General features: G+C 42.8%; 1 protein-coding gene across 3 annotated transcripts in view; it reads left to right on the forward strand.

The window, feature by feature from the left end:
* CLUH (CLUH binding protein of NUMT mRNA) overlaps positions 1-25,246 on the forward strand; it is a 156,747-nt gene that overhangs the window by 123,772 nt on the left and 7,729 nt on the right. For all 3 annotated transcript variants that reach the window (XM_077480490.1, XM_077480489.1, XM_077480492.1), the window contains exons 22-25: positions 22-143; positions 3,635-3,728; positions 4,371-4,505; positions 15,630-15,703. In XM_077480490.1, the coding sequence (XP_077336616.1) occupies positions 22-143; positions 3,635-3,728; positions 4,371-4,505; positions 15,630-15,703 (425 nt within the window). The remainder of the gene's footprint in view (positions 1-21; positions 144-3,634; positions 3,729-4,370; positions 4,506-15,629; positions 15,704-25,246) is intronic.

Below are 25,246 nucleotides of genomic sequence, written 5' to 3' on the forward strand. Positions count from 1 at the left end.
TTGTGTTCCGTGTCTCTGCAGAGTAACATTGGTTTGGTGCTACATGGAGTAATGGAGTATGACCTAGCCCTGCGATTCCTGGAGAACGCTCTTACAATCAACTCCAAGTATCATGGAGCCAAGTCGTTGAAGGTTGCACTCAGGTGAGTAATCAGTTGAATTTCTCTCACAAATATGCGCAAACGGGTGTTGAAAAATACTCCTTTTGAAGCAGTGTAAAACCCAAAACCAAAAATGTAAACTATCGCAGCTTACCAATCATTGGATGTGGTGGCTGCATTCATTTTATTTATTTTTTAAGGCTTTTTTCTCTTATATTCATCGACCGACACAGCTCCTCTCTGTAACTAAATGGGTTTATTACCCTGCCACTAGGAGAACTAGGCAAAATTGTAACACAATACACAGAATTGTCACTACCGCCCAGGGGGCGGACCCTGTGCGAACAACCCTCTCTGCTGCCCCAGCAGCCTCAGTTTTATTTTGCCTAGTGAAGGAGAATGACCTAGGATCCCTGCGGGCCCTTTGGTCCATTTTTTTGATGCAGGATTTATACTTTTGAGCAAGATGAAAGATCCTGTGATCTTCTATCAACTGCCATTTGGGTGACAGGCTGGTTGAGTTATCCTTGTAGTCCCCCCCAGTTCGGCCATCGAGCGTGTGCAGGTCACAGCTAAGGCTCGGCAGGCCACAACATACCTCAGCTCCAAAGGTGGTCGGTGAGCTTCAATGCTCCGGGGTATACATATGACCGGGCTACTGATGCCAGCAGCCACCCTGTAACTGCGCATGAGTGGGTCTGTAATGGAATGTCTCCCAGCTCTTTAGGACTGGTAAGTACGGCTCTCCCTGCTTCGGAGGGTTGAGCAGCTGGGCATTCCCTGGGAGGTCGATTCGGGGGCCACCTCACCTCCAGGGAAGCGAGAGTCTTTCTCCCTTCAGACAAATTGCAGACTCTCAGATCTGTGGTCAAACTACTGATGAACCGCAAGTGGTCGTCGCTCCGCTTTTGCATGCGAGTACTGGGGCTCATGATAGCCTCCTTAGAGGCAGTACCTTATACCCAGTTCCACACCAGAGTCCTGCAGAAGGAGATTTTAACAAAATGGGACAAATCTCCGTTGTCCCTGGATCGGCAGATCCAGGTGAGCCAGCCAGTCAGGGACTCTCTGATCTGGTGGTTGAGGTCCCCGGTGATTCAGTCCGGAAAATCGTTCCTTCCTCTGAAATGGACGGTGATCACTACAGACGCTAGTCTGTCCGGCTGGGGTGGAGGCATGGGGATTCAGTCGGCGCAGGGTCTCTGGTCGACTGAAGAATCAGAGTTGCCGATCAATCTGCTCGAATTGAGAGCGATCAGGCTGTGCCTCCACACATGGTCGATGTGTCTTCAAGTGCGTCCAACCAGGATACAGTCAGACAACGCCACGGCTGTGGTGTACATAAATCACCAAGGGGGAACAAGAAGCTCAGCTGCTGCTCGGGAGGTCGCTCACATACTTTGGTGGGCAGAGCGACACGTTCAGGCCCTGTCGGCCATTTACATCCCGGGGGTGGAAAATTGGCAGACGGACTATCTAAGTCGACAGATGCTGGACCCAGGAGAATGGGCATTGCATCCGGAGATATTCAGGCTGCTGTGCCTGAAATGTGGCACACCAGATGTGGATCTGTTGGCCTCCCGTCTCAATCGGAAGGTGCCGAGATTCGTGTCCAGGACAAGAGACGGTGGCTCCGTAGGATCAGTACCAGCTGATCTACGCCTTTCCTCCGCTAAAACTGTTACCACGCCTGCTACGCCGAGGGGATTCCAGTAATCCTGGTGGCCCCAGATTGGCCTCAGCGGCCCTGGTACGCAGATCTGGTGCATCTGGTGGCAGACGCTCCCTGGCGACTGCCGCTGCAGGAGAACCTCCTGTCTCAAGGTCCAATCTTTCACCCTGCTTTACAATCGCTGGCTTTAACGGCATGCCTATTGAGAGCCAGGTGCTGAGGAAACGGGGTCTGTCGGACTCTGTGATTCCAACTATGATGAGGGCGTGGAAATCTTCTTCACGGAAGATATACCATCGTACCTGGAAGGCCTATATCTCCATGTGTGAGGAGAAAAGGTGGCATCCGCGCTCCTTTTCTATATCCAGGATCCTGCTGTTTCTTCAGCAAGGTGTAGACCAGAAGTTGGCGTTGAGCACCATTAAGGGGCAAATTTCAGCTCTGGCTCTTTTTTTTATTTTTTTTTATTTTTTTCAGTGACCCCTGGCATCTCATTCATTAGTACCTTTGTTTAGGGGGTACGACATGTAATCCCTCCGGTGCGTCCACTGTTACCTCTGTGGGATTTGAACCTGGTGTTGTCGGCGCTTCAAAACCCGCCGTTTGAGAATATCAGGGAGATTCCTTTGTTGACCCTTTCAAAGAAAGTGGTCTTTCTTGTGGCTATCACATTGGCCAGGAGGGTTTCGGAATTGGTGGCCTTGTCCTGCAAGGCGCCTTATCTGGCCATCCACAGGGATAAGGTGGTGTTGCGTCCACAACCGTCCTTTCTACCGAAGGTGGTCTCGGCTTTTCATATCAATGACGACATTGTATTACTGTCGTCGTGTCCTAAGCCGAAGCACCCCAAAGAGGTGGCCCTTCACTCTCTACACGTGGTTAGGGCTCTAAAATTGTATTTGTCTGCCACAGCTCCCTTTCGGAAGTCAGACTCGCTGTTTGTTTCAGTGGCTGGTCCAAAGAAGGGTATGGCGGTCTCATCTGCCACCATTTTCAGGTGGATCAGACAGATTGTAGTACAAGCCTAAGTCTTGCAGGGGCAGGTGCACCCCTTTCCAGTCACGGCCCACTCTACAAGGGCAATTGGAATGTCTTGGGCCTTCCAACACCAAGCGTCGGTCGCTCTGGTGTGTAAGGCGGTGACCTGGTCGTCTGTCCATACGTTTACCAAGTTCTACAAGGTAGACGTCAGTGCATCGGCTGATGCCTGTTTTGGCCGCAAATTTTGCAGGCGGCCATGTAGTTGCAATTGAGATTTTTTTTCCTGGGTTTAAGATAAAAATGCAGCACTGTTGCATTTCTTCCGCAAAAAGGTTGCGTTGTTGGGGATCTCTCCTGTTGAGAATACCCGGTTATATGGCGGTGTGTTTTTCCGTACACTGCTGTTTTTTTTTTTTTTTTGTGGGTTTAGTTTCACTAGTTCCCACTTGCTATGGTGGATGAAGTTTTAATGCTGTTTTTTACCACCCCTCGTTTGCCACTGCTTGGGGACCTCCCATTTAGTTAGCGAGAGGAGCTGTGTCTGTCGGTGAATATAAGAGAAAATGGGATTTTTGTACTCACCGTAAAATCCTCTTCTCTGTAATTCACCGACCGACACAGTACCCATCCCTCCTTTTCGCTACGTTATACTGCTTGTTGACGTACTGAGGCTGCTGGGGCAGCAGGGAGGGTTGTTATCACAGGGTCCGCCCCCTGGGCGGTACTGACAATTCTGTGCATTTTTTTTGCCTAGTTCTCCTAGTGGCAGGCTAACAAACCCATTTAGTTACAGAGAGAAGCTGTGTCGGTCGGTGAATTACAGAGAAAAGGATTTTACGGTGAGTACAAAAATCACATTTTTCTGTATTCTCTTTTGCAGTCACCATCTTGTAGCACGTGTGTATGAAACTAAAGGGGAGTTCCGTTCTGCCTTACAGCACGAGAAGGAAGGATACACAATATACAAAAACCAGGTCAGTAGTTGTAAATGACACTGTATTTTGATCGTGAACTGTTTAATGGATAGCTATGTAGATCAAATGATAAGTTGGCTTAATGCAGATATAGGCTCTTTGCTGACAGTAACAAAGTACCTACTGGTCCCTAATGACAATTTGCACCCTTTTGCCTGTGCAGTGTTTAATAGCCTCCATTGTCTCTTATCTTCTACTTGGGAGAAGGTGAGCGAGCTGTTTCTGTGGGCCAGCCTGTGTCAGACCTAGTTGATTTGTCTTGTAACTTTGGGGACCTAGGGCCTTGTCATAAGATCAGTAGTTTTGAGGACTGTAGATACTGTCAGCAGTCTGTGTAGTGCAAAGTTGGCATTGCATAAGACAGCAGGTACTTTTTTCCTGTTTACAAGTCAACCCACTTCTGACATTTCTAATTTTTAAAGCCAATCTAGCATTCTCCTTTTTCCCCCAACATGATGGTATTATTACTGTTTACATATGATCTTGGCAGCTGTTTTGCTTGAGACCATATTTCTGTTCATACAAAAAAAAAGTGAGATCAGAATTGCTAACTCTGTCTTTACATTAGTTTGCTTGTGCTGTTTTTAAAGTGCATCAGCTCAGTTTCATTTTTTTTTCTTTTTTTTTTATTTCTCCATCCAGCTAGGAGAGCAGCATGAGAAGACCAAAGAAAGCTCAGAGTACTTGAAGTACCTGACCCAGCAGGCTGTAGCTTTACAGCGGACAATGAATGAGATTTACAAGAATGGATCCAGTGCCAACATAATGCCTCTCAAGGTGTGTGAACCATGTCTCTTGTGGATTTTACCAGAAAGGCTCTCTGTAGAAAACAATAAATGTTTGTTACAGTCTTGAAGATTGCTTTGGCTACAAATTCATAGAGCTTTAACTGCCATATTTAAAACTTCTTTGGTCATATGAGACTTTTTTGTAATTTAGTCATTTGTCGAATTACTTAAATTCTTAATATATTAATATTATTAATAATAATTTATTGCCTTTTTTTTTTTTTTGTTATAGAAAATACTGCAAATGGGTTTATTTTAGTAAAATTATTTGCGTTATTTAAAGTGCTGAAACCTTTAGAAACCAGATTTGTTTACTTTAATAATTTCCACGTAAAGGTGATTGATGCATAATTTACTATTGTACGGTCTCATCTGGGAACCTCAGGAAAGCCCCATTTGGGATTTAAAATGGACCTGCTAGGTTGTTAAGAAAAAAAATAATGTCCTGCCCTACACTACCAATGGTTGATAGTAGGGGCATCTCCAAGAATGCTTTGCTTAATCGGATGAATAGGAAATCTCCTCCAGTAATCAAATCTCACTTTTAGGCCCGGGTTCACACCGCTGCGATGCGGGAACGCCGCGAATCCGCGTCGTTTTCCCGCATCGCATTACTCCCACCGGCAGTTCACACTGCCCTATGCGGACGGCTGGGAGTGTCAATGATATGTTAATGACACCCCCAGATCCGTCCGCATATCGCAGTGCGATCTGCCGACTCGCACAGGAATCGGATCGCATGGTGTGAACCCCCATGCGATCCGATTCTGTTGCGGACCAAAAAAAGGGTCCCGTGCGAGTTTGCTGCGGGAGCGATGCGAATTCAGCCATACTATCTGTATGGCTGTACTCGCATCGCTACGGAGATCGGATGTGATTTGCGGTGTGAATCACATCCGGATCTCCCCCCGCAGCAGTGTGAACCCAGCCTTATAGTCCAGTTTCATTTTGGTTCCCGGGAGTTACTGCACCTTTGTTGTTTGCCATGTTGACATAAACCTTACCTGGCTACCAGAAGAGCTGACACTTTTTAGTATCTGGGGAAAAAAGGAAAAAAATTGCGCTACAGAATAATCAAGAATCGTGTGAAAATCAATACTGCTGCAGTTCTGATATATACCAAAGGTTATATACACATATAAATAAAAAGAAGAAGAACCGCGCAATCCCTAAAGATTGATATTAGGGTGTATGCCCCCCACACGGGAGACTAAACATAAAAAAAAAGTGATTACAGTACAATATCACCCGTTACGTATATAGAATGAACCTCATGTGATAAGAAAAAAATAAACAGTAAGTATAATGTGGTGTCACTTATTACATGTGTAGTGAATCCCAAACATATTATATCACACTCATACCTAAAATTTATACAAGAAAGTGCAAAATATATTGTGCTTACACATTAGCCAAATCATAAGCTGACTAAATAAAATCTAAATGTGTCCTTTTATTATAGTACTTAAAATGAGTCCAGAAGGATAGGCTGTAGAAAAAACACCACGTGTCACATCTAGTAACTCTGGCTTTCTGATTCGTATCCCAAATCACGAAGCATGCTGAGGTGCACCACCACCAAAAAATAAGAACGGCAAGAAGAGGATGCACCACAGGTATAAAACTATCCTAAAATTGTCAAGCGCCAGAGAGAATTGCAGAGGCTGCAGGACTGAAGTGAAGGGAAAGTAGGAGAGCTGGAGCACCAAAGAGGTGGACCATCCGTTTTTTACATTGGAATACCTCTGAATTGTGGTCTTGGATGAGAGTGGAGTTTTGTTGGAGGAATAAGGCACATATATGGTTTGGCGTGACCCCTTAAAGCGTACCTTATTAGGACGTCCGGTAAGGAGCCAATCTTATTTTTTGGTGGTGGTGCACCTCAGCATGCTTCGTGATTTGGGATACGAATCAAAAAGCCAGAGTTACTAGATGTGACACGTGGTGGTTTTTCTACAGCCTATCCTTCTGGACTCATTTTAAGGACTATAATAAAAGGACACATTTAGATTTTATTTAGTCAGCTTATGATTTGCCTAATGTGTATGCACAATATATTTTGCACTTTCTTGTATAAATTTTAGGTATGAGTGTGATATAATATGTTTGGGATTCACTACACATGTAATAAGTGACACCACATTATACTTACTGTTTATTTTTTTCTTATCACATGAGGCTCATTCTATATACGTAACAGGTGATATTGTACTGTAATCACTTTTTATTTTTTTATTTTTTTTATTTTTTTTATATATTTAGTTTCCCGTGTGGGGGGCATACACCCTAATATCAATCTTTAGGGATTGCGTGGTTCTTCTTCTTCTTTTTACTTTTTAGTATCTGCAAGTTGCTTTGTTCAGTTCATTACTCCCAGTGTCCCTCTGGACACATTTGAATGGACTTCTACTGTCTTGCTTCCAACATGATATCTGAGCAAGTGGAATTCTCCTAAATTTCTGGGCAGCAGGAAAGAAAGTCCTGAGCGAATGTGCCCTGCCCCACTCCACAAAAAACAAGAAATTTAATTTTGCGTAGATTTGTTCTTTTAACAAATTTCCGGCCCTGCTGCCGCAGTTATACTGCAGCAGGTTGGCCTGGCTGTGTGAAGCATCAATCAGATTCGCTTCAGAACCAATCAGTCCCCAGGCCCAGCTCCTGTGGAACTATTTTCCATTCCAGAGAGAGGAAAGGAGACATCTTACAGTAAGTGCATCAACATTACACTGAAACCAGTTCACCAACCCCCCTAATAAAGGTTTAACCCCTTGATCACCCTGTCACCAGTGATCATTGTATTAGTGTCACGGGTGACGCTGGTTAGCTAGCTTATTTTTTTTATAGTGTCAGGGCACCTGTCGTATATTACCTAAATAAAGGTTTACCCTCTGATGTCAGTTAGGGTCTGCGTCGCCCCAGGCAGCGCCAGATTAGTGCGAGTAGCACTAACACCAACGCACGCACCATACACTTCCCTATGTAGTAGAGTATCTGAAGGGATCGATATCTGATCTGACGCAGTGTTAGCAGGATCAGCCCAGATACCTGCTAGCACCTGCGTTTAGCCCCTCTGCCCAGCCAAGCCCACCCAACTGAATTATAAATCGATCACTGACACTTACAAAAACACTAAACGCATAACTGCAGGGTCAGGCCTGATCCCTGCAAACGCTAACAGTTTTTTTTGTAGCATTTGAAGCAGTCGCTGACAGGAGCTTTTTTTCCTGTTATTCTCACTAGTGTACTAGTAAATTTAGAGACCAAAATGTCAAATCGAAGGTACAGTAGTGAAGAGGCCTACACGTTTCTGAGCATGACAGATGGTGAAGCGGAAGTCACCCCTCTGTCACATTCAGGCTCAGAATATGAACCGGTAGACAGCAGCGGCACCCTCACAGATGGCTCTGACGATGGAGTAGTGGTCCCTGCCAAGGTCAGGCGTACCTGACCCCGTTATTCTGCTGTCGTTGAGGTGCAAGAACCACGGGGCTCTCGTATGGAGCAGAGAGCCCATACTAGTGCTGCTCATCCTTCTGGTGAACTGGCAAGCACCAGCCGCCTAGTACATCCAGGTCGTACATCCAGCACTGCAGTAACACTTGGTGACGTGGCAAGTCCCATAAGTGCAGTGAAAGCTGGTGAGGTGGCTAGCACGAGTAGTGTCCCGCAGCAACCAAGAAGATAGACAAAGGTTCGTCAAGCCCATAGTGCTTTTCTTGCTGCATTTGCCAATCCTAATTTGGACCCCACTTCTGCAGCATCAATATTTTCCCCCATTCACTGGCCAACCCGGAATTCAGGTGGAAACAGTTGATTTTACGTCACTTGATTTTTATTCGCTGTTTTTCATGGAAGACCTCTATAGATCTGTTGTGGACCAAAGCAATTTGTATGCTGGTCGATTGCCACTAATCCCCAGTTGACCCTTGCCAGAGATTGGAGACCTATTACGTTCTCCGAATTGAAGACCTTCCTGGACCTATCCCTCCTCATGGGGATAACTAAAAAAAACTGAGTTGTGGTCATATTGGTCCACTGACCCAATTCACCATATGCCCGTGTTCTCTGCCTCCATGGCCAGGACACAATACGAGCAGATCTTGTGGTTCGTGCACTTCAATGATAATGAACTCTTTTGTCCTCGAGGTGACTCTGGATTTGATCGCTCTACAAAATTCGGCCCCTCGTAAACCACTTCAACCAAAAGTTTGCAGCCCTGTTTACGCCCGATCAAGTTCTCTGCCACTTGTCTATCAAACAGTAGTGGGACTTGGTGTCACCCTTATTCAGAAAGGGGTACCACTTGTACGTGGACAATTATTATATGAGCGTGCCACTTTTTAGTCACCTTTTTGATTATGGAATTGGCGGATGTGGCACCATGCGATCTAATTGCCAGGGCTTCCCCCAACGGCTTGTAGAATCCCAACTAAGATGGGGAAGAGAGCCTGCTTGAAATGTAGTCATTTGTTAGCAGTGAAGTGGAGGGATTCACGGAATGTTTTCATTCTGTCCTTCCTTCACGCAGATACGACAGTCCAAATGCCTACGGCGACTGGTGTTGTGGAGAAACCCCTCTGTGTCCACGAATACAACCTTAACATGGGAGGGGTGGACTTCAACGACCAGTTGTTGGGACCACACCTAATTGCACATAAGGCCAGACGCTAGTACAAAAAAGTGTCTGTATACTTATTTAAATTGGCTCTGCTGAACGCTTTTGTGCTATGTACAAAGCTTCAGGATGAACTGGATCTTTCCTAAAATTCCAGGAAGAGATTGTCACAGTCCTTCTGTTTCCAGACTGTGCTATGGCCCACCTTCCTAATTCAAATGCAGTGAGCCAGCTGCATGAGAGGCATTTTCTGGATGTCCTCCCTGGTACCCCTACCCAAAAAACAAATGCAGATTTAGTCGTAACACCAGCTTTTATTATCCGTCTTGTTCTGACCAACCTGGTCTCTTGCATCAGTGACTGTTTCAAACGCTACCAATGCTTTCAAATGCTAGGGCACACAAACACAGATGTCGAGATGGCCATCACATTTTGAGAGACCCTAATCTTCAACGTTAAGTTTAGCTTTTAAAAAGTAAAAAAAACAGAAAAATAAAAAAGCCCAAAATAGTTGTGTTTTTTATTTTTCTTCTCTCTATTCTCTCATGTTCGCTCTCTACTCTCCGCTTCGCTCACTATTGTTCTATATCTATTGTTCTCTCTCTTTTATTTTTACTATTTTTTTATTGTATTTGCGTTGCAGGTATGGTATGTCTTACTGTTATACTGTAATATTACTTTGTTTTATTATTAACCAAAATTTGCTTAGCAGGTAAGCAATTCAGCTACTGCACTGATTTTATTTATCTTGACAGCGAAAGCGTTTGCTCCCACGATATGTAAATAAGCGACTCCAGCGCTGTAGGAGGTGATTTCACCACCACAATTAAATAAAAATAAATGATGCATGTATGCCCATCATTTAGAAGTGGGTGGATGAAGGGTGGTATTTTAATGGTGGGCATGCCAACCAATCTCTTTTTCGTTCAGCTCACAGGCTGCATGAAAAAAAGAACATTACAATGTATGCCCAACAAGGACCAGCGACATACTGGTATGTTGCTGGACTTTGAGTGAGTGGTTATACCAGAATAATGCCTGCAGGATTAGGTATCATCTTGGTATCATTTTTTTCAGCTAGCGGTCAGCTTTCATGTAAAAGCAATCCTAGAGGCTAATTAGCCTCTCGACTGCTTTTGCAAGCAGTGGAAAGGGAACATTCCCCCCCTTCCATGGTTTTTTTGGACTCTCTTGTCGAGAATGCAGCCGGTGGTTCCGCCAGCTGACCATAGAGCTGATCGGAGACCAGAAAAGCGCCAATTATTTCTATGTCCTAAGAAACCGGAAGATACAAGCATATATCGCCGAATATAAACTGCACCTTTGGGAAAGCATTTTATCGCGCTGACCTTGGTGTGGTCAGATACTCTGAGGGCAGAGGCGAGATCTATATTTTTTCAAAAAAGACTACCTGTCACTAACTATTGCTATCATAGGGGATATTTACATTCCCTGAGAAGATAATACATTAAAAAATAAAAGGAACAGTTTAAAAATAAAATAAAAAAGCAAAATAATAACAACCCCCCCCCCTCCCCCCAATGACCCCTTTTTGGAATGTAGACACCCTAAGCTGTTTTATGATGGGCATGTTGAGTCCATGGAATGTTTTATATTTTGCCACATTTTGTTAAGGGAAAATTACAAATGTTTATTTTTTACACACAAAGTTGTCACTAAATTATAGATTGCTCAAGCATGCCATGGGCATATGTGAAATTACACCCCAAAATACATTCTGTTGCTGCTCCTAAGTATGGGGATACCACATCTATGAGACTTTTGGGAGCCAAACTGTGTACAGGACCCTGAAAACCAATCACCACCTTCAGGCTTTCTAAGGGTGTAAATTTTCAACGCCTATCACAGTTTCACATTTTCGGAGGCCATGAAATACCCAGATAGCACCCCAAATGACCCAATTTTAGAAAGTAAACTCCCCAAGCTATCTGCTGAGAGGCATGTTGAGTATTTTTCAGATCTTGCTTTTTGTCACAAAGTTTTGAAAATTGAAAAAAGAAGAAAAAAAGTGTTTTTCATTTTCAAAAACAAATGAGCTGTAAAATACTCACCATGCCTCTTAGCAAATACCTTGGGGTGCCTACTTTCCAAAATGGGGTCATTTGGGGGTGGGGGTTTTACTATCTGGACATTTCAGGGCCACCCTAACTGTGAACACCATTTTACACCCTTAGAGAGCCTGAAGGCGGTGATTGTTTTTTGGGGACCTGTACACAGCTAGGCTCCCCCTATTTGGGATGTAATTCCACATATGACCATGGCATGTTTGAGAAATATATCATTTAATGACAACTTTGTGCAAAAGAGAAAAAAAAAAAAGTTTGTAATTTTTTCCACAACTTGTGGGAAAAAAAAAATAAGATTCCATGGACTCAACATGCCTCTCAGCAAATAGGTTGAGGTGTCTAATTTTCAAAATGGGCTCATTTGGCGGGGTTTTGAGCTATCTGGGCATTTTATGGCCTTTGAAACTGTGATGGGTAGTGAGGAGTGAATCAAAAATGTACGCCCTTAGAAATCCTGAAGGCGGTGCTTGGTTTTTGGGGTCCTGTACATGGCTAGGCTCCCAAAAAGTCTCAAACATGTAGTATCCCCATACTCCGGAGAAGCAGCAGAATGTGTTTTGGTTTGTAATTCCACATATAACCTTGGCATGTGTGAGCAATATATCATTTAGTAAAACTTTGTATAATTTTTATTTATTTTTTGTCGTTTTTCAATCATTAAAAAATGTGATAAAAAATAAAATATTCAATGGGCTCAACATGCCTCTCAGCAATTTCCTTGGGGTGTCTACTTTCCAAAATGGGGTCATTTGGGGGTGTTGTACTGCCCTTTAATTTTAGCATCTCAAGAAATGAGATGGGCAATCATAAACTCCAGAAAATGTACTGTTGTGCTTTTTAAGGACAGTTTCCCGCACAGTATTAACCACTTCCCGACCAGCGCACGACGATGTACGTCGACAGAATGGCACGTGCGGGCATATTGGCGTACATGTACGTCCAATATTCGATGCCGCCCTGCCATCGGGAGCGCGGCGGCGCGCTCCCGCGCGCCGGCGGGACCCCCGTGAGTCCGGTCGCGGGACCCGCGGACTCGATCGCCGCGGGCATCCCCGCGATCGTCTCACGGAGCGGCCGAATGGAGGAAATGCTGTATAAACAACATTTTTCCATTCTGCCTAGCAACTAGTGATGCTGATCTCTGCTCCATGTGATTGGAGCAGAGATCAGTGTACACTAAATGAAAGCCCAACCCCCCCACAGTTAGTAACACACCCCTAGGAACACTTAACCCCTACACTGCCACCCACTGGTTAACCCTTTCACTGCCAGTGTCATTTACACAGGAATCACTGCATTTATATAGCAGTGATTACTGTATAAATGACAATGGTCCCAAAAATGTGTCAAAAATGTCCGATGGGTCCCCGACAATGTCGCAGTCACAATAAAAATCGCAGATCGCCGCCATTACTAGTAAAAAAAAAAATAATAAAAAATTATTAATAAAAATGCTATAAAACTATCCCTATTTTGTAAACGCCTATAACTTTTGCGCAAACCAATCAATAATCGCTTATTGCGATTTTTTTTTTACCAAAAATATGTAGAAGAATACGTATCGGCCTAAATTGAGGGAAAAAAATGTTTTTTTATATATTTTTGGGGGATATTTATTAAAACAAAAAGTAAAAAATAATGCGTTTTTTTCAAAATTGTCGCTCTATTTTTGTTTATAGCGCAAAAAATAAAAACCGCAGGGGTGATCAAATACCACCAAAAGAAAGCTCTATTTGTGGGAAAAAAAGGACGTCAATTTTGTTTGGGAGCCACGTCGCACGACCGCGCAATTGTCAGTTAAAGCGACGCAGTGCCGAATCGCAAAAAGTGGTCTGGTCTTTGACCAGCAAATTGGTCCGGTCTGAAAGTGGTTAAGTAATTTTTAACTAAGATATTTTTAAGATACAAAATCAATCTATATGATACAGTCTATACATGTGAAACTTATTCACGGAGACAAGCGATCATACAAAATAGTTACATTTATTGGTTGACAAAAGACAAATGTTTACATGAAATTTAAAATATCGATTGCGTCACATGAACACCTTGACAATTAATGGAAACACCCACAAAATGGGAGTATAGTACTTTGGACATATCACCAATATCACTTCTCGGTAGAATCAATAACCTTTTCATAATTGACAATTAAACAGAACGTCTGTATTTCACACATCCAACCATTACTATACTGCAGGTAAGTAAGTGATTGACAATGTGAAATAAATTAGAAATTTGTTTGTCAATAAAATTGGCAACTATGCAAAAAGAAATTTATAATGAAAAATTTAATTTTGAGAAAAAATCTAAAAGGCGGTTATTGATTCAGGAGAACGATTTTCAATAATAGAATATTCAAAACATCAATATTTAAGAGAACATAGAAGATCTAATCAACAAAATATTTACCCATTCCAAAATGGCTATTAGTGTGGATTGTTGGTTACCAGGATTTTTAAGATGGCTGCCCTGGTTTTCAACATGGATTCTCTTACAGAAGAATTACTTTGTGTAACCTCCAAGTTCCAAGGAGCAGGGATCTTAGTGAATGTAAAAATATGTATTCATGCATGATGCATGAGTGTCAGTTTGTCTGTGGGTCTCCCAGTGTCCCCCCAGGGTGTGTCATCTTTCTTGTTTCTTAAATATCCTCTTAAACAAAAAGATCATAAAATTATACTAAGTTCTGGCCAGAAGGTATGTGTTCCCTCCTCATTGGCAGGCAACATGTAATGGTTAGCTTTCCCAGGAGTCTAATGATTTAAGGTAATAGCACCTTCAACCACCAGGTGTCTCACATGTGTTTGGTGTTTATCTCTTTAAGTTAATATTTTTTTTAAATATGCATTAGTTTTTATATATGCTCTAACAAATATATCTCTAGTGTTCAGGAACCATAGTAACTGATATAATAGAAAATATGCTTAACATCATTTTGAATAATCCCCATTGTATAAAATGGTTATATATATGTTTGTCAATGTATATCAAATCTTTAGTTCATTTAGAAAGGACACAGGTTAGCTATATTACGATCAAATATCCCATAAAATTATTTATCCGGACAACTGGATAATTCTGATATATCCAATTAAGATTTGTTTATCTAGACATAGTTTAAATTCTTATACAGTTATAATCACGATTATGTTTTTCATAATACTAATTTGTTGCTAAAACACTTCTACTTATGATCACACTTTGATATATATTTTCTTTATTACAAAGTTCTTTAGATCATTAGATACTAAAATTATAATATCTTTGATGACCTACAAATATCACATATAATTTGAATGTCTTATAAAAGATCATAGGTACTTTTAAAATATGTCTGACTTGCATATCCCTCTAACACCATGTTTTGAGATGGACTTTGAGCAGTCCAATAAATGTTTAGATGGCTTAGCTGTGCACATCATGTCCCTACAATTCACTCAATAGGTTTTGTTGGACAAGGTGTCGGCTATTGAATTTTGTCTTCATGGTTGTATATTGTCCAAACAGTCTTCACTTGCGCACAATGGGGTTTTCTAGTTAAGGGCTATTTCCATGTGATCATTCCCTATGCAAGTTTGGTCTTCTCAATCTAACCAACAAAATAAGTACACGTCTCTTTTTTTTTGCCGACAAAAGCTACCATTGTTCCAGTCTCTTGTTTCAACACAGGGTTTGTAAAAGTTACAGATAACTAATCCCCTGCATATTTGGAAAAACAAAGTGTGAGATCATGTATTTTGTTTTAAAGATCTCCAAAAGGGTAACCGTTCAATAATATCAAAATTATAGTTCATCCACTTTTTGAGGCCTACTGAAATCTCTCATCTCTGCCAGTGACTATTAAATGTATTTCTTCATGAATTCACAACAGTACTCTAGTTTGTAGATGCTATAACTTTTGCGCAAAGCAATAAATAAATAAACTTATTGAATATTGTTTTTACTAAACATGTAGATAAAATTACTTTATTGGATTTTTCTTCTAACAAATAGTAGAAAATGTCTTCTTTTTTTTCGGTCTTTTTCTGTTTAAATCGCACATTCCATCTAAAGTGATGTGTGTTAATCATTCAGCATATATGTGGAGTTGTTATACCCCTTCCTGGATCCCAAACCAGATGCCTCTTTCACCAGAATTTTTGGACATTTATTAAAGGAAATCTGTTGAAAACAAACATTGCTGACCTTTCCTGCCTGGTTGTTATGCTGACCCTCCTGCTTTATCTTTGAGTTACTGACCAGAGTCAAGTATGGTAATTTGGAGTTTGACTTTTCTGATCTGTACCCTTGTTGCATAAAAATGGTCATCAGTGGCAGGTTGCGTTTTTTTTCACGATAAGTTTACTTAAAAATGTGTTTGTTTTATGAGGAATGTAGCGGTGCTTCTTACTGTGTTTTCCACTTTCAGTTTACAGCTCCCAGCATGGCCAGTGTCCTGGATCAGCTCAATATCATTAATGGAATCCTCTTCATTCCCCTCAGGTGACTAACAGTCTCGTTACTATACCATATAAGTGATTCCATACATAGTGCACAGAGATAATGTGAGGTGTGGTGGCAGTCATAGATGGGCTGAAGGATAGATATGCAGGGCAAAGATAATTTCTTCAGATGTTCACAGGGCAACACACCTGACATATAAACCACTGCCCTAGGAGGATAGGGACACTAGAAAAATTACATGGACATTGATTTCCTCATTGTGTGCTTATAATGTATCTTTTTTTTGGTTTTGATGGGGAATGGGGGAAGGGTTTAACCTGTTGGGTTTTCTCTGCCATCTATGTCCCACTGGGAAATATTTCTATTTACCAACTGTCCTGTAGAGCCGTGGCCAAAAGTTTTTAAAATGACACAGATGTTAATTTGCAAATTTGCACAAAGTCTGCTGCTTCAGTGTTTTTAGAAATTTGTGTCCGATGTTACTATGATATACTGAATAATTAAAAGCATTTAATAAGTGTCAAAGGCCTTTATTGACAATTACATTAACTGTATGCAAAGAGTCAATATTTGCAGGGTTGACTCTTCTTTTTTTTTTTAAGACCTCTGCGAATCGCCCTGGCATGCTGTCAATTCACTTCTTGGCGACATCCTGACTGATGGCAGCCCATTCTTGCATAATCAATGCTTGGAGCTTGTCAGAATTTGTGTTTGTGTTTTTATTTTATTTTTTGTTCACCTGCTTCTTGAGGATTGACCCCAAGTTCTCAATGGGATTAACGTCTGGGGAGTTTCCTGGCCATGTACCCAAAATGTTGATGTTTTGTTCCCCAGGCCACTTTTTTTTTATTTTTATTTTTTTATAATTTTTGCCTCATGGCAAGGTGCTCCATTATGCTGGAAAAGGCATTGTTCATCACTAAACTGTTCTTGGATGTTTGGGAGAAATTGCTCATGGAGGATGTTTTTGTATCATTCTTTATTCATGGCTGTGTTCTTGGGGTAAAATTGTGAGTGAACCCACTCCCTTGGCTGACAAGCAACCACACACATGAATGCTTCAGGATGCTTTACTGTTGACATGACACAGGACTGATGGTAGCACTCACCTTTTCTTCTCCGGTCAAGGTTTTTTCCTGATGCTCCAAACAATGGGGAAGGGGATTCATGGGAGAAAATTCCTTTTTACCTCAGCAGTCCTTTTGCTGAATATCAGTCTGTCCCTGATGTTTTTCCTGGAGAGAAGTGGCTTCTGTGCTGCCTTTCTTGACACCAGGCCATCCTCCAGAAGTCTTCACCTCACTGTGCGTGCAGATGCACTCACACCTGCCTGCTGCCATTCCTGAGCAAGCTCTACACTGGTGGCGCGTCGATCCCACAGCTAAATCAACTGTAGGGGACGGTCCTGTCGCTTGCTGGACTTTCTTATGCACCCTGTAGCCTTCAAAACAATTGAACCACTTTCCTTGAAGTTCTTGATGACCCAATGGTTAATTTAGTTGCAATCTTAATGGCAGCAATATCCTTGCCTGTGTTTCCTTGCAGGCGACCATGGTTAACAGAGGAAGGACAATGATTTCAAGAATCGCCCTTCTTTTAAAGCTTTCAGTCTGTTATTCTAACTCAATCAGCATTACAGAGGGATTTCCAGCCTTGTCCTCGTCAACACGGACACCTGTGTTAACGAGAGAATCACTAATATGTCAGCTGGTCCTTTTGTGACAGGGCTGAAATGCAGTGGAAATGTTTTTTTGGAGTAAGTTAATTTCTTATCATACATCACGGGATACAGAACCACAATAGTTACTATGTGGGTTATAGACCACCTTCAGGTGATGGACACTGGCACGCCCTAAGACAAACAGTGCCCTCCCTGTATAACCCCTCCCACTAGTGGGAGTACCTCAGTTTTTTGGTGTTGGTCACGAGTAAAGATGTGCTGTGCTGAGCTCAACTGAAGCAATCCTTGCTGGGGCTAGCCATGCTGACCAGATCTATTCAAAGTGTCTCTTCTGGCCAAATTGAATGGTACCCGGGCCCTGTATCTGAAGATTTTTCCTGTGAATGCTTCTCTTTTTAGAGATCTGGACCCTGGGATCCAGTACTTTTTGGTAGTAAGGCCGTAAAGTTTCACTGGCAGGGTGCTGTTGCAGGTCCAGGATAGTGGGTTTCCTGAGGATTCCCAGCTTCTGAAGGTTTAACGGAACCCACCGTGAAGGTTGAAGATTGGGTCTGTTGGTTTACCACAGAAAACCCTGCAGCAGGAAAGGTAAGTGGAGTTTTCTAAGAAATGTTTTGAATTTTCTTATGAATGTCTCCTTTAAAGATCAGTAAAATGTCGTCATGCCTATGTGTTACCACTGGGGGCTTTATTTAGCACTCACCGCCTCACGCTGAGAGAGCACGCTGTGTCAGAGTTGAGATGCTGCTTCCTCCAGCCAGACAGCAGGACCTTTGGTAAACTTGAGGAGTGGTTCTTCGCCCCGCTTATCCCCCCCCCCCGTGCTAACAGTCTTCCCCCTCTTGGGGGAAGAACCACTATAAAGTTTTTCTTTGATTAAAAAAAACAGAACTCGGTGGCTTGCAGCCCTCCCACACCATGCTGTTTCTTCCTGTAGGTCAGAGAGGACCTGTAGTCCGCCGCTCGCGTGTGAAAAAGCTTTATTTTAAGGAAGGGGGAGAGACATAGGCAACACGGGGGCGGGGATTGTCAGCGTTCTCCGACGCCCAACACAAGGCAAAGTTTTAAAAGCACCTTTATGTGTTACTGCAGGCTGTGGAGGGACACGAGTAAAGGGTTCCGTTAACAGGTTTGGGGACAGGCATTTCCTTTGACACATATTTACTGCTGCATCAGGCTGGGCATTAATAGCAGCAATTGTGCTGGACTATAGCCCAAGCAGTGTATGCATTCCTTCTGGTAGTGCCTCTGCTTTGTGCATCAGGCTATGAGCGGAAGGGGACAAGGAACACCTCAAAGGGTTCTGGAGGATCTGATATCGTTTAGATCCATATCTAAAAAGATGGCATCCTCCTCTGAGAGTGATGTGGCTGGTCAGAGTGAGCCATCAGGGGGGACTGGTGTTGCAGAAGCTCTGGACACTACAGCCCCTATATATATCACTGAGGAGGTTTTTTTCTTCTGCCATTTCAAGTTTGGAAGAGAAGATTGATGTTGTATTTACTTCCTGCAGTGGGCCTAAGCATAGCAGATCCCAGTCCATTGCTTAGAACCCTCATACTGAGGAACAAGGGGTGAGAGATCATGAAATTCTCTCAAAAGATCAGGAAGAGGCTGATGACTCCTCTTTCCAAAATCCTAATATGGAAGGATTGGCCTCACAGGAGAGACTGTTGGTATACTCCCTCACTAAATTGGTCCGCTCAACTTTTATGCTGCCTGTAACACAGTCAATCGATGAGCCCACCTCTGGTTTGGGATCACTAAGGGCTCTTTCACAGGACCAATCTGTTCAAGTCCGCCTGTCAGTTTTTTAGGCGGATCTGAATGGATGCTCCATAGACCTCTATGGAGCATCGGATGTCAGCGGTGACATGTCCGCAGACATCCGACCCGCTCCGATCCGAAGAAAGTGTGACGGAGGAAAAACCTACTTTTCCATCCATTATCGGATCGGGTAAATATGGACTCTGCGGTCCGTCATCATCAAATCTCTCATAGGGGAGAGCGGTTTTCAGACAGGTCTGTCCCTTCACAGTGTGCAGAGATGGACCTGTCATCTTCCTGCTCAGTGGGGATCGACGGAGTGATCCCCGCTGAGCAAGCGGATGTCCACTTGGCGGATCATCATGGATCCTCCCCGTGTGAAAGAGCCCTAAAGCCTCCCCAATCTGTTGATACCTTTCCTATCCATTCATGGCTTAAGAAGCTTATGTATTCTGAGTGGGAGCACCCAGATAAACAGTTTTGTCCTCCTAAAAAGTTTTCTATACTTTATCCTATGGAGGAGGTTTTCTATAACAAATGGGGGATTCCAGAAATTGATGCTACTACATCCTCTGTAAACAAGAACCTGACTTGTCCTGTAGACAATGCGCAAATGTCGAAGGATCCAACGGATAAGTTGGAATTTCTTTTTAAAAGCAACATTTCTCTTGCAGGTTCAGTCGTTCAGCCGGTATTGGCAGCAATTGGAGTATCTCAGTCCATAAAGGACCAGTTTCTAGAGGCACTCAAAATTATTCCTGATCAGCAGGCCCAGAAGTTGGCTGGCATATCAGAAGCATTGTTTCACAGTAGATGCTATGAAAGATTCTATTCTACAAGCCTCGCAGCTTATGCTAGGGCTGATACATATGCATAGAATCCTATAGTTGCAAAATTGGTCAGCCGAAGCGCCATGTAAAAAGCTCTTGGCCAGTTTCAAATTTCATGGTGAACGGTTGTTTAGAGACGATCTGGATAAGTATACACAAAGAATTTCTAATGGGAAAAGTTCTCTTTTAACAGTGAAGAAGTAGTTTAAACGTTCCTTTAAACGTGCATCTTCTCCAGTGCCAGGAGCATCTGCCTCCAGGCAGTCACTGTCAGGTTCAAGAGGAAGACTTCAAGGGCAGTCCCAGGGCCAAAAGAGGACCTGGGGCATGAAACACGCAAAGCAAAATACTAAAGCCTTCGCTCGCTCGATTGGGGGGAAGGCTTCTACACTTTTCAAAGATCTGGCAGAAACAATGTCCGGACACATGGGTGGCTTCCTCAATTTCTCTAGGTTACAAAGTAGAATTCCCGTCTCCTTGTTTTGAGATCAAATGTTCCCAGAGACCCAGGGAAAAAGTCTTTCTGGCCCTGGATCATCTCTCGTCTCAAAAGGTGATATCCGAGGTTCCCAGGGATCAGGGCTTTATTCAAACCTCTGCATGGTGCCAAAACAAAACCGGGAGGTCAGACCCATTTTGGATCTCAAGGATCTAAATCGGCACTTGAATATCTGTTCCGTTTTTCGCATGGAGCCAATCCGATCAGTTGTCTCCATCCTACAAGGGCGAGAATTTGGGCCATCGATTGACATCAAGGATGCCTATCTCCGTGGGACAATTTTCCCCGCTCGTCAGAAATATCTGCGTTTCAAGGTAGAAAATCATCATTTTCAGTTTGTAGCTCTGCCTTTTCGGTCTAGCTACTGCACCTCGAGTATTCACATAGATCCTGACCCCTCCTTTAGCCAGGTTAAGGGCTCCGTTTATAACAATTCTAGCCTACTTAAATGATCTGCTCTTAGTAGATCAGTCAGTTACCTGTCTAAACTAAAGTTTAGTCTCAGCCGTGAGTTATCTAGAATTCCTAGGCTGGATTTTCAACCTAGAGAAATCCTCCTTTAAAACCATCAAGGAGATTGCAGTACTTTTGGGGCTGATCATAGATACAGTTCAAAAGAAGGTATTCTTACCCCAGGAAAGTATCAGTTCCATAAGGGAACGGATTTGGCTTATCAAAACAAAGAAAAATCCTTCTATTCGGCTTTGCATGAAGTTGTTAGGAAAGATAGTGGTCTCCTTATGCACAGTTTCATTCAAGACTGCTGCAAAACAGTATTCTGTCAACTTGGAACAAGAAGGTCCAGGCTTTGGACTTTCCAATGCGCTTATCCCCAGAGGTGCATCGGAGCCTCAATTAATGATATCCAGCAATCTTCACCAGGGAAAATCCTTTCTACAATTATCCTGGAAAGTGGCAACAACGAATGCCAGCCTTCTAGGCTGTGGAGCAGTCCTGGAAGAGGCATCTGTCCAAGGGAAATGGTCCAAGTTAGAGAGGACCTTGCCCATCAATATCCTAGAAATTCGGGCAGTATGTCTGGCCCTAGAGGCCTGGACGCTCAGACTATTTGATTGTCCTGTCAGGATCCAATCCAACAATGCCACGGCGGTGGACTACATCAATCACCAAGGGGGCACGAAAAGTCGTGCAGCCCAAAGAGGTGAATCATGTTCCATCTTGGGCACAAAGCAACATCCCTTGCCTATCGGCAATTTTCATTCCAGGAATAGAAAATTTGCAAGCAGACTACTTGAGTCACCAACAATTGCTTCAGGGAGAATGGTCCCTTCACCTCAACATTCTGTCGATGTGAAAGATGGGGTGTTCCGGACGTGGATGTGTTCGCGTCCAGATTCAACAACAAGGTCGACAACATTGTGTCAAGGACGAGGGCTCCGCTTGCATGCAGAACAGATGCCTTGGTCTTTCAATGGAATTGGTTTTCACTGATCTATGCATTCCCTCCGGTTCTGCTGCTTCCACGCCTTCTTCGCAGGATCAAGCAGGAAGGGAAGGAGGTGATTCTGGTGGCCCAGAAGATCTTTGTTTGCAGAGATTATAAAGATGGTGGTAGGGGACCCTTGGACCCTGCCACTGAGTCCCGACCTTCTCGCGCAAGGTCCGGTATTCCATCCTACCTTACAAACGCTAAATTTAACAGTTTGGCTATTGAAACCAACATTCTAAAGGACCGTGGGTTGTCTCCTTCAGTATTGTCTACTATGGTCAGTGCTAGGAAGCCGGCCTCCAGAGTCATATACTATAGAATCTGAAAGGCATATGTCTGCTGCTGTGAATCCAGGGTTTGGCACTCCAGAAAATGTCATAGGTAGGATCCTTGAATTCCTGCAGATGGGATTGGAATTGAAGTTGGCCTTGAGTACTATCAAGGGCCAGGTCTCGGCCTTATCAGTATTGCTTCTCACTCTCTGGTTCTTAACTTTATTCAGGGGGTAACGTACATTAATCATCCAGGACAACCCTGAACCCTTGGGATTTGAATTTAGTCCTGTCGGCTTTACAAAAACAACCTTTTGAGCCTATACAGGATATTCCCTTGGTCCTCTTGACGAGGAAAATTATTTTTTTGTTTGCCATATCCTCTGCCAGAAGAGTATCGGAGTTGGCGGCTCTTTCTTGTAAAGAGCCATATTTGATTATTCATAAGGATAAGGTGGTGTTAAGGCCTCATCCTAGATTCCTACCAAAGGTAGTTACAGGTTTTCATTTAAACCACGATATTGTCCTACCTTCCTTTTTTTCCCCAGAACCTCGGTCTATGGACGAGAGGTCATTACATTCCCTTGATGTAGTGAGAGCGATTAAAGTCTATTTAAAGGTTACCGCTCATATTAGCAAAACACATGTTTTGTTTGTTTTAACAGACGATCCTAAAAGAGGACAGGCAGCATCAATATCTACTATTTCCAAATGGATTCGTCAAGTGATTGTTCTGGCTTATGGTATAAAGAGGAAAATTCCACCTTTTCATGTTAAAGCGTACTCCACCAGAGCTGTTAGTGCTTCTTGGGCAGTGCATCACCAGTGCAAATCAAAAAAAGGTCTGCGCTTATAAAAATGAGTGAATTAAATAAATACACAAAAAATTCATTCATTCATAATGTAAACTGTAAATAAATGAATAATATATCTTGTGAACCAAGAATAAATGACTGATACTAGTGAAAATGAATACCAATATTAATAAACAGTGAATGACTAGATGTCAAATACTGTGAATCAAAAAATGACAATAATAGTGAAAACTCATTCATAAATATAATCATAAAAAATCATTGAAGAAAAAAATGTCCACATAGAAGTAAAAAATAAAATAAAAATATATAAATAAATTGTAAATGAAAATAATCAGTCCACAGTCCGTGAGGAAGTCAAGTGACGGCTTGAAAATCTTTCCACATTAAAGTGACTTGTGCAGAAAAGATTCCACCACCAAGTGAAATGCACGCTTACCATCTGTGAAAGCTTAAACGTATATGACCATTAGACCCCTTTCACACCAGGGCGTTTTGCCAGGCGCTATAGCGTTAGAAATAGCACCTGCAATCCGCCCTAAAAAAGCTGCACCATTGTTTGTAGCGCGGTGCGCTGGTAGGACATCAGGGAAAAGTCTTTGGAGCGGAGAAGGAGCGGTGTGTTTACCGCTCCTCCACCACTGCTCCCCATTGAAATCAATGGGGCAGCGCTGTAATACCGCCGGCAAAACGCCGCTATTGCGGTGTATTGCCGGCAGTTTTAACCCTTTCTCGGCCGCTAGCAAATCCGGCGATAAAACGCTGCTAAAAATAGCAGCGTTTTACCGCTCACGCTATGGGCAATGTGGTGTGAAAGGGGTCTAACCTGGCCAGGGTTTTTTGCTCAGAGTATTCTCTCCAAATGATCCAATCACCAAACAATCCAATCGGCTACTCCTCTGTAAAGTTCTCCCAGCCCTACTCATTCAGCTCTCCACTGGTACCAATGGTGTGGCGAAGGGTAGATGAGAATTTACTCAAAAGAAGAAAAAATGGAGCAATCATAGGTAAAACCTGTAAGGTATTTTATTCAGGCATAGAAAACGCTGCAGCGTATAAACAAAAAAACTTTAAAATTGGCATAAAAATGTGGCTGGCCGGCCACAAAACACAGGCCCGTGCTAACAGACAGACGGACGTAGTGCACGGTGACGTCAGCACTTTGCTCCTCCAGGAGCGTTTCGTCGCAGGTTTGAAGTAGTCATGGGGCACCTGGTGCATCACCAGGCCTGCATGGCTCAGATCTGCAATTTGCAACTTGGTCTTCAGTCCATACATTTACCAGATTCTACCAAATTTGTGTAAAAGGTCATGAGGATATCGCCTTTGGTCCTTTAGTCTCTTAATGCCCTGCTTTTTGTTGTCTCCCTCTCTTCAGTTGCCATTGCTATAGGACATCCCACATAGTAACTACTGTGGCTCTGTGTCCCATGATGTACAATAAGAAAATTGGATTTTTATAAAAGTTTACCTGTAAAATCCTTTTCTTTGAAGTACATCACGGGACACAGAGGTCCCTCCTTTCTTTGGTATACACGTGTATTGCTTGGCTACAAAACTGGGGTACTCCCACGTAGTGGGAGGGGTTATATAGGTAGAGCACTTTTTGTCTTAGGGTGTGCCAGTGTCCATCACCTGAAGGTGGCCTAAAACATAGTAACTACTGTGGCTCTAATGTCCCGTGATGTACTTCAATGAAAAGGTTTTACAGGTAAGCTGTTATAAAAAAAATTTCATGGCAAAGAGGGACTTTGCAATTAATTGCAATTCATCTGATCGTTCTTCATAACATTCTGGAGTATATGCAAATTGTCATCATAAAAACTAAGGCAGCAGACTTTGTGAAAATTAATATTTGTGTCAATTTCAAAACTTTTGGCCAGAGCTGTAATACAACAGGAAGTTAGAAAAAAAACAAATCTCAGAAAGGTAAAGCCACCACTGAAAGATTTATTTCCTGAACCGGGGCAAATAGACAAAATTTCCCAAGCAGGGACACAAACAGCATTAAAAAAAAAAAAACTGACACCACGCCAATATCCAGATAAAAAATTTTTTGGGCTTGGATACACTTAAAGGAGTTGTAAAGTCAGGCTTTTTTTTTTTTTAATCTTTAACCACTTCACGCAAAACAAAGTACCTTTTGAGGAGGTGGTTGTAATGGGTAAATCCCTAGTATTCCAAAGCGCAGATTTTGGCGTTTAAGTGCAAAGGAAGGATTTGGGGTCTTTTAGAGTACCTGTCACCGCCTATTACTGTCACAAGGGA

This window comes from Lithobates pipiens, unplaced genomic scaffold (genome assembly GCF_037356315.1).
Source record: "Lithobates pipiens isolate NorthernLeopardFrog02 unplaced genomic scaffold, aLitPip1_a1.2 Scaffold_16, whole genome shotgun sequence".
In the NCBI taxonomy this organism is placed as follows: domain Eukaryota; kingdom Metazoa; phylum Chordata; class Amphibia; order Anura; family Ranidae; genus Lithobates; species Lithobates pipiens.